At 49.4% G+C, this 15201-nt stretch overlaps 1 protein-coding gene across 2 annotated transcripts in view; it reads left to right on the top strand.

Annotated features, from left to right (window-relative positions):
- TMEM62 (transmembrane protein 62) overlaps positions 1–10326 on the top strand; it is a 43744-nt gene extending 33418 nt beyond the window's left edge. For both annotated transcript variants that reach the window (XM_073638852.1, XM_073638851.1), the window contains exon 14: positions 9139–10326. In XM_073638852.1, the coding sequence (XP_073494953.1) occupies positions 9139–9465 (327 nt within the window). In that variant the 3' untranslated portion in view covers positions 9466–10326. The remainder of the gene's footprint in view (positions 1–9138) is intronic.
- Positions 10327–15201: the final 4875 nt, after the last annotated feature.

Raw genomic sequence — 15201 nt, 5'->3', positions numbered from 1 at the left:
AGTGGGAACTTGTCAAGAGAGTTAGGCTGAGTTCACACGATGCGTTTTTCATGCGTTTCCGCGGCGTTTACGCAACTGCAAAAACGCCGTGGAAACGCATGAAAAACGCATGGTAGAAGGGCAGCAATGTTCCCCAATTGAAATCCGCATGTGCTGTGCCCATGATGCGGATTTTTCCGCAGCGTAAACGCTGCGCTCAAAAATCCGCAGCATGTCAATTAATTTTGCGGAAACGCTGCTTTTTTGCCGCCATTGACTTGCATTAGACCGCATGGAATCCGCATCACTGTATATGTTGATGCGCTTTTCATGCGGTCTAATGTGCAGATGGTACCTGGGTGTAGATGAGAGGACTCTCATCCAGACCCAGGTACCATTAAAAAAAAAAGAATAAAATAAAAAATATATATATACTCGCCTTCTGACGGCAGGCGCAGCGCTCCTGCTTGGTTCCCCGCACTTCGCGGTTGAATGAAGAAGGACCTTCGCTGACGTCCGAGTCATGTGACGGGTCACGTGACGCTGACGTCAGCAGGTCCTTCAGTCTTCACTGCCGGCAGCCGGGACCGAGCGAAGCAAGACATTGGGGGCCATCAGAGGGTAAAGTATATATTTATTTTTTATTTTTTGACATTCACACACTGTATAAATCCATGCCGGCTGCATGGATTTATATAGTGTGAAGTTGACAAGCACTTTCCAAGTGATGCTAAAATCGCTTGGGAAGCGCTTGTCAACCCGCATGCGGAAATGAAAGTGAAGACCGCTTCATTTCCGCATGTCCCTGGCAGGAAACCGCATGTACAATCCGCATGCGTTTTTTTCCTGCCAGGGAGATGCAGAAATGCTCAGGAAAAAATCCTGAGCATTTCTGCATCGTGTGCACATACCCTTATGCTGCCCAAGTAATGGGGAAGCAATAAATGCATCTGGCTCCCTCGTTATCAACTATGTTTTTTTTTTCGCAAATTCTTCAGTATATTGGAGAAAACATACCGTATTTTTCGGACTATGAGACGCACCTAGGTTTTAGAGGAGGAAAATAGAAAAAAATTAAGCAAAAAATGTGGTCATGATGCACTGTTAAGGGGGAGGGGGTCTGCTGCTGACACTGGAATAGGGGTAAAGTCCCTCAATTCTGTTAATATCCCCCATCCTGGTATATATGTCCCCCTCCTTCCTGTTATACGTGGCCCCCATCCTGGTATGCATACCTCCCCTCATCCCCATCCTGGTATGCATAGCTTCCCTCATCCCCATCTTGGTATGCATGGCACCCCTTGATCCCAATCCTGGTAATTCATGGTCCCCCTGATCCCAATCCTGGTAATGCATGCCCCTCCTGATCCCAATCCTGGTTATGCATGGCCCCCCTGATCAACATCACACTGCGCACACAAAAATAAACAGTTAAACTCCCCTCCTCTCTCCTCCAGCGCTTGGTCCCGCTCTGCTGCCGACACTCTCACCGTGTGAGTCGTTCACACAATGAAGTGCTGTGCCGGAATAGTGACTGCTCCCCGCGCCAGGACTGTGTGCGTGGGGAGCAGTGACCATTCACTCTCCTTAATAGCGCGCACACTGTAGCTGCAGTTCGGCTCCTGCTGTGCTCAGCGGTCAGTGTGCCCGCTATTAAAAAAAAAAAACAACGAATATTCACTACAACCCACTCCTATGGGAGTGGGTTGTAGTGAATATTCATGGACTTTAATAGCAGGCACACTGGCCGTCAGCCGCAGCAGGAGCCGCGCTGCGGCTACAGTGTGCGCTATTAAGGAAATTGTAACGGGTCTGGGAGGCGGAACCTCTGGGCTACTATACAAGGGAGCGGTCCTTGTAAGGGAGCGGGTGGCGACCAGGCAGGCAGTCACAGCAGGTGACCTGGACAGTCTCTTGGTGTACGGGCAGGAGGTCACGGCAAGTGTTCAGGGCAGTCTCTGGAAGAACGGTCTGCAGGTCACGGCAAGTGACCGGGGCAGTCTCTGGAAGAACGGGCTGGAGGTCACGGCAAGTGACCGGGGCAGTCTCCAGGTAAAGGGTAGGTACGATCTGTGATGGCTGAACCTCCAGGTAGGCTAGCAAGGCAGATGGAGGATGTGTGCTCCCAGGTGAGCAAGCGAGAGTCTCTGGAATAGCAGGTGGTCACAGCACGTGACGGCGGAGCCTCCAGGTAGGCAAGCAGGCAGGTAGCGGAGAAGCGCTCCCAGGTGAGCGGGCAAGAGTCTCTGGAATAGCTGGTGGTCCCAGCACGTGACAGCGGAACCCCCGGGCAGGCAAGCAGGCAGGTAGCGGAGAAGCGCTCCCAGGTGAGCGGGCAAGAGTCTGGAATAGCTGGTGGTCACAGCACGTGACAGCGGAGCCTCCGGGCAGGCAAGCAGGCAGGTAGCGGAGAAGCGCTCCCAGGTGAGCGGGCAAGAGTCTGGAATAGCTGGTGGTCACAGCACGTGACAGCGGAGCCTCCGGGCAGGCAAGCAGGCAGGTAGCGGATGTGCGCTCCCAGGTGAGCGGGCAAGTTGGTCCTTAGACAGACTGACCGGAGTTGTAAGGCAGACCGTCGGACCTCAGGCAGGCAGGCAGGTAACAGGAAATCAGGCAGGATTAGGACAGCAAGCTGGCAGGAATCTGGCAGGTAACTGGCAACGGGACCTGAGGGCTGAAGCAGAGTAGAACGGTGCAACAACATTGCTCGGGCACCTCCATTTTGGAGGAGGTGCCTTATATATGGTAAAGTCCTCCGGCCATTGGCCGGGGACTCCTTAGGACGGCGCGCGCGGACCCTTTAAGAGGGAGGGAGGGCGCGCGCGCGCGCCCTAAGCACAGTGGCCGGGAAGGAGCGCGCGCTGCCAGCAGAGCGGGAGAGGGACGCCGGGCACGGAGCAGAGCGGTGAGGGGAACAGCGTCCCTGCCTACCAGAGGGCAGGGACGCCGGCACTACAGTACCCCCCCTTTAGGCCCCCCCTTTTTTAGGCCAGATAGAAATTTAGCTAGGATGAGAGGGGCATGGATGTTCTCCCGGGGCTCCCACGTTCTCTCCTCAGGACCAAACCCCTTCCAATCTACCAGAAAAAAGGTCTTTCCTCTTACCCTTTTGGTGGCAAGAATGTTCTCTACCTCAAACTCGTCCTCAGCAGAAACCGGAGCAGGAGGCGTACCTGTAGACTTGGAAAAAGAGTTAAGCACCACGGGTTTGAGGAGAGATACATGGAAGGAGTTAGGGATCCGTAAGTTGGCCGGGAGTTTCAATTTATAGGCCACCGGGTTGATCTGACTGATGACCTCCAGAGGACCGATGAACCGAGGCCCTAACTTGTAAGAAGGTATCTTGAGTCGAACATATTTAGATGAGAGCCAGACTTTATCTCCTGGACGAAATTGTGGAGGATCCAGGCGTTTTTTGTCAGCGTGTCTTTTCATACGCTCGGATGACAGAAGGAGTGCGGACCGGGTACTCTCCCATATGGAGGAAAATTTGCTAACGAGAGATTCCGCAGCCGGGTTGTCCACAGAGGTGGAGACAGGAAAAGGAATCCGAGGATGCTGACCAAAGACTACAAAAAACGGGGATTTGGAGGAGGATTCGCTCTCGTGATTATTATAAGAGAACTCGGCCCATGGTAGGAGATCCACCCAGTCAGAATGGTGGGCATTAACGAAGTGCCGGAGGTAACTGGTCAGGTTCTGATTGATCCGCTCCACTTGACCATTGGACTGTGGGTGGTAAGCGGAAGAGAAGTCCAGGGTGACGTCTGGTAGTTTACAAGTGGCTCTCCAGAAACGTGAGGTGAACTGTACCCCACGATCCGACACGATGTGGAGGGGCAGGCCATGAAGACGGAAGATGTGGCGGATAAAGTCTTTAGCCAGCTCGGGTGCAGACGGAAGGCCTGGCAGGGGAATAAAGTGAGCCATCTTGGAAAAGCGGTCAGCGACCACCCAAATGACCGTACAACCGGCAGAGACGGGGAGATCAGTTATAAAGTCCATTGCTATATGCTGCCAGGGGGCAGCAGGTACAGGAAGCGGAAGGAGGCGTCCGGCTGGCAGATGTCTCGGGACTTTGTTGCGGGCGCAGGACACACAGGCAGAAACAAAGTCTATTATGTCCTTGTGCAGGGTAGGCCACCAATAGTGCCGGGCAATAAGCTGGAGGGTCTTTTTCTGACCGGCGTGGCCAGCTAGTTTAGACGAATGGCCCCAGTGTAGGATCTTCTCCCGATCAGGTACTGAAACAAACGTCTTACCGGGAGGGAGACGATTTAGACTCACGGGAGCCACCTGCATTACTCTGGCGGGATCGATGATATGTTTAGGTTCTTCCTCGAGATCGGACACCAGAAAGGATCGGGACAAGGCGTCTGCTTTGACGTTTTTGTCAGCCGGGCGAAAATGAAGAACAAAATCAAAGCGAGCAAAAAACAAGGACCACCGGGCTTGGTGCGGGTTAAGTCTCTGGACATGCTGGAGGTAAGCCAAGTTCCTGTGGTCAGTGTAAATTATTACCGGATGAAGAGCCCCCTCGAGTAGGTAACGCCACTCCTCCAACGCCAGCTTGATGGCCAATAACTCTCGGTCTCCTATGGAATAGTTGCGCTCAGAAGAGGAGAAGAGTTTGGAGAAGAAGCCACAAGTTACCATTCTCCCGGAAGATGATTTTTGAGTAAGTACCGCTCCGGCTCCAGAGGAGGAGGCGTCAACTTCCAGGAAGAACTGCTTGTTGCCGTCCGGGCGATGCAGCACCGGGGCGGAAGAGAAGGCCTGTTTTAGGGAAAGAAAGGCCTCCTCTGCTTCGGGCGGCCACTCTTTGGGATTAGTACCCTTACGGGTGAGCGCGGAAATTGGGGCAGTCCGGGAAGAGAAGTGCGGGATGAAGAGGCGGTAATAGTTGGCGAAGCCCAGGAACCGTTGAATAGCCTTCAACCCCTCTGGTCGGGGCCATTTCTCGATGGCAGACAGTTTCTCAGGATCCATTTGTAGGCCGGTCTGAGAGATAATGTAGCCCAGAAACGGAAGCGAGGTCTGCTCAAAGAGGCACTTCTCATATTTAGCGTAGAGATGGTTCTGCCTGAGCCTGAGCAGGACCTGACGAACATCCCTCCGGTGAGTCTGGAGATCCGGAGAGAAGACCAAGATGTCGTCCAGGTACACCACTACGCAGGAGTAGAGAAGGTCCCGGAAGATGTAATTGACCAACTCTTGAAAGACGGCAGGAGCGTTACAGAGGCCAAAGGGCATTACCAGATATTCATAGTGGCCGTCCCGGGTGTTGAATGCCGTCTTCCATTCATCCCCCTGACGGATACGAACCAGGTTGTACGCCCCACGGAGGTCCAGTTTGGTGAAGATTCTAGCCCCCCTCAGACGATCAAATAACTCCGGAATGAGCGGAAGGGGGTACTTATTCTTCACCGTGATCTGGTTAAGGCCTCTATAGTCTATACAGGGACGGAGAGAGCCGTCCTTCTTTTTGACGAAAAAGAAGCCTGCTCCCGCCGGGGAGGTAGATTTCCGGATGAATCCCCTGGCCAGATTCTCCTCAATATATTCGGACATCGACCGGGTCTCAGCAGCGGATAATGGATAAATACGCCCACGGGGAGGAGAAGTACCAGGTAACAGGTCGATAGGGCAGTCGTATGGTCTATGAGGGGGTAGTGTCTCTGCCTCCTTTTTATTAAAGACATCAGCATAAGACCAATAAGGAATCGGAAGTCCAGGTAGATTAGCTGGGGAAGGAGAAGGACGGACGGGATGAACGGGAACCAGACAGGTCTTATGGCAGTCCTGTCCCCAGCGAAGGACTTCTCCGGTCTGCCAGTCAAGAACGGGTGCATGTTTCTGGAGCCAAGGTAGGCCTAGCAAGAGGGCGTGAGAGAGTCCAGGCAGAACATGGAAGGAGATACTTTCAGAATGCAGCATTCCCACCTGCAGAGTAATGGATTCGGTGATGAGTTGGATGGGGCGTGGTAAGAGCCCCCCATCCACGGCAGCAACAGACAAGGGTACAGCCAGAGGTTTGGTGGGGATGCGGTATTTCTCTACCAGGGACTGTGAAATAAGATTCCCGGCTGCTCCAGAGTCCAGTTGGGCTAGTTCGAAATAACGGTTCTCCCCGTAGACGATTGAAACTGACAACAGCAGGGATGGAGAGGATTTATTCTTGTCTAGGTGGACCTCTCTAAGCGAACCTAGACACAGGCGTTTTCCGACCTCTCCGGGCAGGCACGGATCCGGTGCTCCTTACTGCCACAGTAGAAGCGGGTCCCCTCGGCACGGCGTAAGTCCTGACGGGTCTTGACCATCTTGGTCTGGTCGACCTGCATAGGCTCAGGAGGGTGTACCTGGTTAGAGACAGAAGGAGTGACGGGTTTCTGAAAAGTAGGAGCTAGACGTGGTAACCTCCTCTCACGGGTGACCTCTCTGGCACGCTCCTGGAACCGTAGGTCAATCCGGGTGGCAAGAGTTATTAAGTCATCGAGAGTGGTAGGAATGTCCCGACCGGCAAGTTCATCTTTAATACGGCCGGACAGACCCTCCCAGAAGACGGAAACCAGAGCGTCGTTATCCCAGGCCAGCTCCGAGGCAAGGGTATGGAACCGTATGGCATATTGGCCGACGGTGAGACTTTCCTGACGGAGGCGTAGCAACGATGATGCGGATGAGGTCTTCCGTCCGGGTTCGTCGAAGACTTTCCGGAAAGCCGTGAGAAAAGCAGGCAAGTTGGACACCAGGGGGTCTCCTCTCTCCCATAGAGGATTTAGCCAGGCCAGGGCCTCCCCGGTGAGATGGGACATGATGAATGCAATTTTGGCTCGGTCGGAGTTAAACTGGTGGGACAATAGTTCAAAGTGCAGGGTGCACTGATTTATGAAGCCCCGAGCCTGGGCTGAGTCGCCTCCGAAGCGAGGAGGTGCAGAAAGCCGAGGTCCGGGGTAGGATATCATGGTGTTAGTGGACAGCGGAGCTGCCGGATTGCGAGACATGGCACTGGCGGAGGTTGTTGGTGGAACAGTCAGTGTCCAGGCGAGTATTGACATTCCGCAGGTGACCCAGGATGGACTCCTGTTGGGACCTTTGACGGGACAGTTCATGACACAGGTCCGAGAGCGAGGGAGCTTGGGTGCCACCGGGTTCCATGGCCCGAGCAAACTGTAACGGGTCTGGGAGGCGGAACCTCTGGGCTACTATACAAGGGAGCGGTCCTTGTAAGGGAGCGGGTGGCGACCAGGCAGGCAGTCACAGCAGGTGACCGGGACAGTCTCTGGGTGTACGGGCAGGAGGTCACGGCAAGTGATCAGGGCAGTCTCTGGAAGAACGGGCTGGAGGTCACGGCAAGTGACCGGGGCAGTCTCTGGAAGAATGGGCTGGAGGTCACGGCAAGTGACCGGGGCAGTCTCCAGGTAAAGGGTAGGTACGACCTGTGATGGCTGAACCTCCAGGTAGGCTAGCAAGGCAGATGGAGGATGTGTGCTCCCAGGTGAGCAAGCGAGAGTCTCTGGAATAGCAGGTGGTCACAGCACGTGACGGCGGAGCCTCCAGGTAGGCAAGCAGGCAGGTAGCGGAGAAGCGCTCCCAGGTGAGCGGGCAAGAGTCTCTGGAATAGCTGGTGGTCCCAGCACGTGACAGCGGAACCCCCGGGCAGGCAAGCAGGCAGGTAGCGGAGAAGCGCTCCCAGGTGAGCGGGCAAGAGTCTGGAATAGCAGGTGGTCACAGCACGTGACAGCGGAGCCTCCGGGCAGGCAAGCAGGCAGGTAGCGGATGTGCGCTCCCAGGTGAGCGGGCAAGTTGGTCCTTAGACAGACTGACCGGAGTTGTAAGGCAGACCGTCGGACCTCAGGCAGGCAGGCAGGTAACAGGAAATCAGGCAGGATTAGGACAGCAAGCTGGCAGGAATCTGGCAGGTAACTGGCAACGGGACCTGAGGGCTGAAGCAGAGTAGAACGGTGCAACAACATTGCTCGGGCACCTCCATTTTGGAGGAGGTGCCTTATATATGGTAAAGTCCTCCGGCCATTGGCCGGGGACTCCTTAGGACGGCGCGCGCGGCCCCTTTAAGAGGGAGGGAGGGCGCGCGCCCTAAGCACAGTGGCCGGGAAGGAGCGCGCGCTGCCAGCAGAGCGGGAGAGGGACGCCGGGCACGGAGCAGAGCGGTGAGGGGAACAGCGTCCCTGCCTAGCAGAGGGCAGGGACGCCGGCACTACAGAAATTAATATTCATTGCTCTCCACACCCATGGGCGTGGGGAGAAGTGAATATTCATTTTCTTTAGCAGCGGGCACAGCCTAGGCTGGCTCAGGCGGCTGCTGCCTTCTGTGCCCCGCTCATCCCCTGCTGCTGCTCCCCCTCCCCCACAACCCCCACCACCCACAGTATATAGTATATACTATGGCTAGTATTCGGACTATAAGACGCACCCCTCGACTTTCCTCCAAAATTTTGGAGGAAAAAAGTGCGTCTTCTAGTCCGAAAAATACAGTAATATGAAAAGCACAGAGTAGTGAATGCTCCGAGGCTTTCTCTGTCTTCCCTGCCAGGTTGCCTCAAATAATGGGTATGTAAATAGGGAGAGGCCTTAATTTAAGCTGTCCTGGGAAAAATCGGATGGGAGCCACTCAGAGGCCACTTCTTAAAACATAGCTGTTTGCAACGAGGTTAGGGAGCCGGCCTGTGCCTCATGCTTTCCATAGTCCAGACAGGATGAATCTTCTGACGGATTCCCTTAATATAAGAGGAGGGAGTTCACAGGAGGAATCAAATGCATATTAGCTGTAGTGATGAGTGCTTGGTACTCAATAGCGCTTCAGGGTGCTCAGGTATGCATCGAGTATCATGGGTGCTTGAGTGACATCCTGGAGTCTCTTCCCCACATGTTTCGCAGCTGTTAGACAGCCAATAAAACATGCAGGGATTGCCTGTATATGGCAGGAAATCCCCGCCTGTTTATTGGTTGTTTAACAGTTGCGAAACATGCAGGGCGTGGACTCTGTGTACCCAAGCACCCCGATGTGCGTTCGAGTAGTGAATACACTCGCTCATCACTAATTAGCTGTTCTTGGAGACGATCGCCCAATGTTGCCATTATTTATAGAAAATTATATATTTATAGATAAGTGTATTGTAATATATTAATAATTTTTTGCAGATGCTGTTCTTTAATATTCCCATGACATTGTACCTCTGCTGGTGTTTGCTGCTGCGGTGTAGGGGATTCAGTTTCCTCTCCCATCTGAAGCACAGTAAGAAGATGGTCTGCATCCCAATACACTTCTTCATGTTCCTCCTGCTGGCATGGCAAATCTACTCCATCTTCTTTTTGATGTTGACCTACGGCACTTTAGCCGCCTTCCTCTCGCCAATGAAACTGTGGCTAGTGGTAGCCACGCTGGTCATGGGTAGGAGAGTATGGGTATATAACTCTGCAGAACTCAGATCTTACATAATTGAGCTAAAAAACTGCCAAAGCACTTGACCCCGAGCTCTCGTGCTACCTCGAACAGGTGGGTTGTGTGCGGTGCATCACACTACCCTAACCCTAAATGATGGAAGTGCACCAAGGTATATTGGGACAATTATTAGTTTTGATTTGCTGGATTCTTGTCTCTCTATTGATCACATACATAAAACTACCTGATAAAATGTAATTTCATATAATCTAATGACATTTCAAATGCACTGAATAGAAGCTGAATGGCCCAACTACTGACATACATTCCCTTTAAATATTGTCGTATCCGCAGAGAATGTCAGATTATTTCAATCTGTTTTTTTATTGTTTTTATATAATATATAAAGGGAATAAATCAGTCTGAGCTATTCCTATTTTCACAGTTAGCTGCAGCTCTCGTCAGCTGCGCCGTACAGACTGTGACACAGTCAGCGGAGAGGAATCTAAAGAGATAATCAGTACTAAAGCAGATATGTTTTCTTGATTGTCAACTCTGTTGTACCTCTGCTTAGATAACGGGAGGATTGTAATAAGCGGAATCTCCCTCATCAATCCCTGGTCCCTGAGGGAAGGGCGCTGTATGCCATCTCTTCCAGGAATCCGTAATAGTCTCCTGACTTTTTTCTGACAGTTGACTCCCCGTTCATTACAGCTGCCATAAAGCACACTCCTCCTGCTGCACTGTGTGTATATAAACTATACAGGACCTGTGCATCACCAGTATATGGCTTCCAAAAAAAATCAGCAACAAACTAAGAGAAAGGGGAAAGTGGATTTGAAAGTGGAAAATAGTTTACTCTTATACAAGGAAAGTAGATTTGAAGTTGGAAAAGTGTGTGTATGTGTAAATGTACAAGACTGATTGGCTGTAGCAGCCTTAATGCTATCTCCAAATGCCCGTTATCTTGTACATTCTCAAGCAGTAGCTCACATCAGTTTTCCCTGAAAAAAAATAAATAAATAAAATATATATATATATATTTTTTTTTCTGGGAAAACTGATGTGAGCTACTGCTTGAGAATGTACAAGATAACGGGCATTTGGAGATAGCATTAAGGCTGCTACAGCCAATCAGTCTTGTGCATTTTCAAAATCCCAATTGCTATATTATGTGATCTGGCTGCGCACCACCCATTGTATTATCCAGTGTCCATCCAGAGTTTAGTGCACTGGCTAATGCACCGCATCCTTCCCCCATCCTGCGTCCTGAATGGAGCGGAGGTGCGCCTCATCTATATTCATAGTATATGGGAATGTATGAAATACCTGGGGTCTGTACGCTGATTTCTCAGGTAGTCCCATAGACAATTAACTGAGAGGAGAACCTGCATGCACACCTCCACTCCATTTTTGATGGTGCTGTAGAGGCCCCTTCTCCGAGTCACTGGGGGTCCCAGTACTCAGACCCCCAGTGAATCATCAAGTTATCCCCTATCCTGTAGATAAGGCATTCCCAAAATACACTTGCCTGGTTACAGATGATTCATTGACCACAGCAAAAAAATCCACTTTCTTTTGGCAAACATTGAGGTTGCGGTAATGCAGTAGTTTTTACTGCGGCTTGCAGACAAATAGACTTTGCATGTTGGTATTAAAGTCTTGTTTTTTGGCTGATGATCGTGAACGAGTGTTTCTAGATGTGTAAACAGGCGGCCCATCACATGACAAGCAAGCAAAACAGTTGTTGGGCAAATGTAATGACTTTTAAGCTTGCATAAAAATCCTGATTCTCATCTGCACATGACATATGCTGCCGGTAACAATGATATTCTATGCACACAGAATGATCTATTACCATACCGATTGTTCTGTCTGAATAGGCAGTTAAACTACCATCAATATGCTTGCACTAGATGGAGGCCCGATGCTATCGCATCAGGAGGGCGGTAATGTCACGATGGGGACAGGCTTTGCAGCATTGAGAACCCCCCCCCCATGTGTTCACCCACCTATCCATCTCTCTCTCCCCCATGTGCTGACTTCTCCCACCTGTGCTCTCTTCTTTGACCTGTCTACCCCATGTGCTCTCCCCCTTGTCTGCAGTCTCTCTCCTTCCTGTGCTGTGTTCTCCCCTCATGTGCTGTCCCGTTTGAGCTGTCTCCCCCCTGTGCTCTGTCTCTCTCCCCCTGTGCTCTGTCTCTCTCCCCCATCTGCTGTCTTCTCCTCTCATGTGATCTCTTCTTTGACCTGTGTACCCCATGTGCTCTCCCCCTTGTCTGCTCTCTCTCCACCCCTCTGCTGTCTTCTTCCCTCATGTGTTCTCTCGTTTGAGCTATCTCCCCGCGCAGTAAATCAGTCCGCCGCCATCTTTGTGCAGGCAGATAGCGGCGGTCACATGAAAACTGCACATGCTCTCCTCCTGTACAAAGATGGCGGCAGTCAGTGAATCATTCTGCTGATCCCAGCGGCGGCGTTCCGCTGGTGGTGCCGCACTAGAGGCTGGTACCACCAGCGGTTTCCATATTGAGACACCCATCACTTGGGTGTCCCAATATGGCGGTCGACGAACTTCTGCTGCTTGGAATTCTGGGATCTGGACGGAACAGGATTTGAAGACATTACAAGGTAGGTATATTATAGATGTAGCTGATTGGCAGCCATTAATGGTTGCAGGTCGACTAATGTAAACTCGCCCATAGAATCTAGATTGGGATATTCTATTTTCAGTGAGGAAAAGCCAGAAATCCCTGGGCAATCCTAATTATCCGGTTATTGCACAGTACGGGCAGATTCCATATTTATAGGTGCTGATCAATCATTTGAAACGTTCGCTTTCCTTCTTGGTGGAAGACTACTTTATAACCTATATTTGATTAAATCCAATCCGATTTATTGCTGACTACTCCCTGTACGGGCTCAGTGCCTGGAATGGTTTCTCTGGAATACGAGGCCGGACATGGACACTGGGTCCGTGTGAAGAAACTGTCACCCAGACAGCCCCATTAATGTACATTGGGCCGAGTGCTGCCTTTAGTATACGCTTGTCTGATCGAGCCCTAAGACTAAGATCGCTTGTGGCTAAAGATTTCCTTCTTGGCATTAGCTGTAAGTCACATATCAGATACGCTGGTAAGGATGGTGCCTACTGTACAAATAGCACATGACGTCTCCTTAATAATTCCCAGCAGGCTTTAAAACGTACAGCTTTTCCTTCACCATGTAATTGTCTATTCACTTGCATTGAACTGTATTCTGATGTTTGTTTGGTATGAAATCTGCAACAAATATTTCAAGCCTGTACACGGCCTTAAAAGAAGCCAAACGACACCCTTAAAAGATTTGTCATTGATTAATAAATCACGGCTACTTCCCAAAATCGGGCCAGGCCCGTCCACCTTGTTTGTCTGCCATTGCAGCTCAGATTTATTCACCTGAAGGGCTCGTGCTCATGGCCAAATTATCGGTCCCAGTGCGAACTGACAACACATTGGATCACACTCTGACCCATGTTATTCTATGGGTCCGATTTGTTTTTCGTCAGCAGCATTCCCAAATTGGATCGCACTCGGCCATTTAAATGTATAGGTAGACCGTGTCCAATCAAAAATAAAGTTTATTCCGCCACAAGAATGCTCAACGTTTCAACCAACAGCAGGTCTTTATCAAGTACTCGGCCATGTAAGTCAATGAGTGTGGAAAACATCAGACTGCACTCGGATGACATCTGAGTGGAGTCTGATTTTTCACAGACTGACAGAATGGAGAATTTTTTTCCCATCTCCTCCAAGAAAATCTGATCACACTATGATCAGAGTTTGTCACCCCCCCCCCATGCTGTTACTGTACTGTGCAGCAGATTTGCTGTGCACCGTGTATCCGTCCCTTGAACGCCTATAACGTGTGATAGTTTTTGGCAGATTTGAGCAGTTTTCTACCTGCTGCGTTATTAGCACTATAGACACGACGACTTCTATACATTGACGTTATCTATCTGGCATTTGCAAAGCATTGAAGCCCGGTATTAAAGGTTATTCTGCAGAAATGTATTACATAAAGGGAATCTGTCCACCCTGGATGGTGGGAGCAGAAGGCTATTTTGATGCTTGGTCCTAATATTCACACTGTGTGTAATGTTTGCAGGTGTTGGGCGCGTGCCTGCGCTCTCCTACAGCCATACAAGCTGCTAATATTCTCCCTGACAGTGATCAAAGCATCACACGTATAAGATAAAGGCAGATAAATGCATAATGATGACTTGAAGGCTTTTTAATGCAAAGTACAAGGCGACCTTAAGATGTGTTATATCCGGATCTCCAGCAGTCCCAGATCCGATCTCAGATCACCATATTTGACTTTGTCGGGATATTTTATACATGGCACAGATGGTAAAAATTTGTTTTTTTTTACATTTATCGCCGTTGTTTGTCTTTACTCTTGGATCTCCCTTTTTTTTTTCTTTTTTTTTTTTAAAGTCCTTGAGGGTATATTCCCATGTAGAAAATACACTGCTGATTTTTCCATCATTGGATTTGCAGGTAAAAAGAAAAAAATATACAACATAATTAAAGCAACAGCAAAGTGGGTGAAATTTTACCTAAAAAATCCATGTCCTATAGACCTGTTGGACAGATTCGACATCGGGCATTCATTTCATTTGGTCAATTTATGCTGTGGATTTGCATTGTCAGGCTGCGTGCCCCAAATTGTGTTTTTGGGGAGTTTTTGATGTAGATTTTCTGCACCTAATAGCTAAATTACTTGCATTTTTTAATTGCATTTTTTGTCTCTTTGGCTATGTTCCCACTATGAGATTTTGATGTTTCTGATTTTCTGCACTTATTCTGTCAATTAGGTTACTTGTGTTTTTTCATTGCATTTGTTTTTTCTACATGCATTTTTGTCGCTGCTTTTTTTTTTTTTTTCTTTGTCATGTTTTAACCAAAGCTGCTTTGTTTTTGATACTTCCTTGCATTTCATTTATGACCAAATTTTATTGATAGTCATACGCGTTTAACTGCTAATTTTCCGTCTCTAATGCAAGTCTATGGGGAAAATCTGCACACAAAACTCAGTGTACACGCAAGAGAAATTGACATGTTGAGTATTTGAAACACGCACCGCAGGTCAGTTATCGCAAAGTAAAAAAAAAAAGCACAGTGGGCGTAAGACTTCTATTAATCCCATCCACTTTGCTGCAAATGTAAGACGCTGCATTTTTTTGTGCAGCAATAATATGAAGTGACAAAAACTCATGGGAACTTAACCTAGACTGTAAAACCTGCACCAAATCCACAGAAACTTGCAGCCAAATCCACAAGATTTTTCGGCGGCAGATAATCTGTCACATTTCAGTTCCCCGAGAACCTACCCTGAACGTGACTTTGAGGGGAAAGACAGTAATAATTTTTGACAGGTTTGTGACTCGCATGGAAATCTTTGATCTCGACACCCCGACCAGTGTATATTTCTAAGAGGCCGCAGTGCTGTATACTGCGACATCAGTGAATCTCAACGATAACGAGACGACGGGGTGAATTTTCCTGGTTTTTACCATGATTATATTATACATCTTATTTATTCACTATGAACTATGCTGCTCATGAATTTGCAATGTTCACTCATTGTGCATGGTTACTTTTTTGTTTTTATTAAAATTATTATGCACTTTTTTGTACAAATGTTAAATTTAGTTTTCCAAATAAAAAAAATGATTCAATATTGTTTGAGTTTTCTCCATTAAGAACACGGACTGTTTTGTGTACATAACTGCTAAGGCCTCATTCAGACATTAGTGATTTTTCTCTTTCGTACATAAACTT

Source organism: Phyllobates terribilis, unplaced genomic scaffold, assembly GCF_046119375.1.
Source record: "Phyllobates terribilis strain yellow unplaced genomic scaffold, ASM4611937v1 Scaffold_7__3_contigs__length_470593459, whole genome shotgun sequence".
Lineage (NCBI taxonomy): Eukaryota > Metazoa > Chordata > Amphibia > Anura > Dendrobatidae > Phyllobates > Phyllobates terribilis.
Note: the sequence above shows the minus strand (reverse complement) of the source record. Positions and strands in the feature narration are given on the sequence as shown.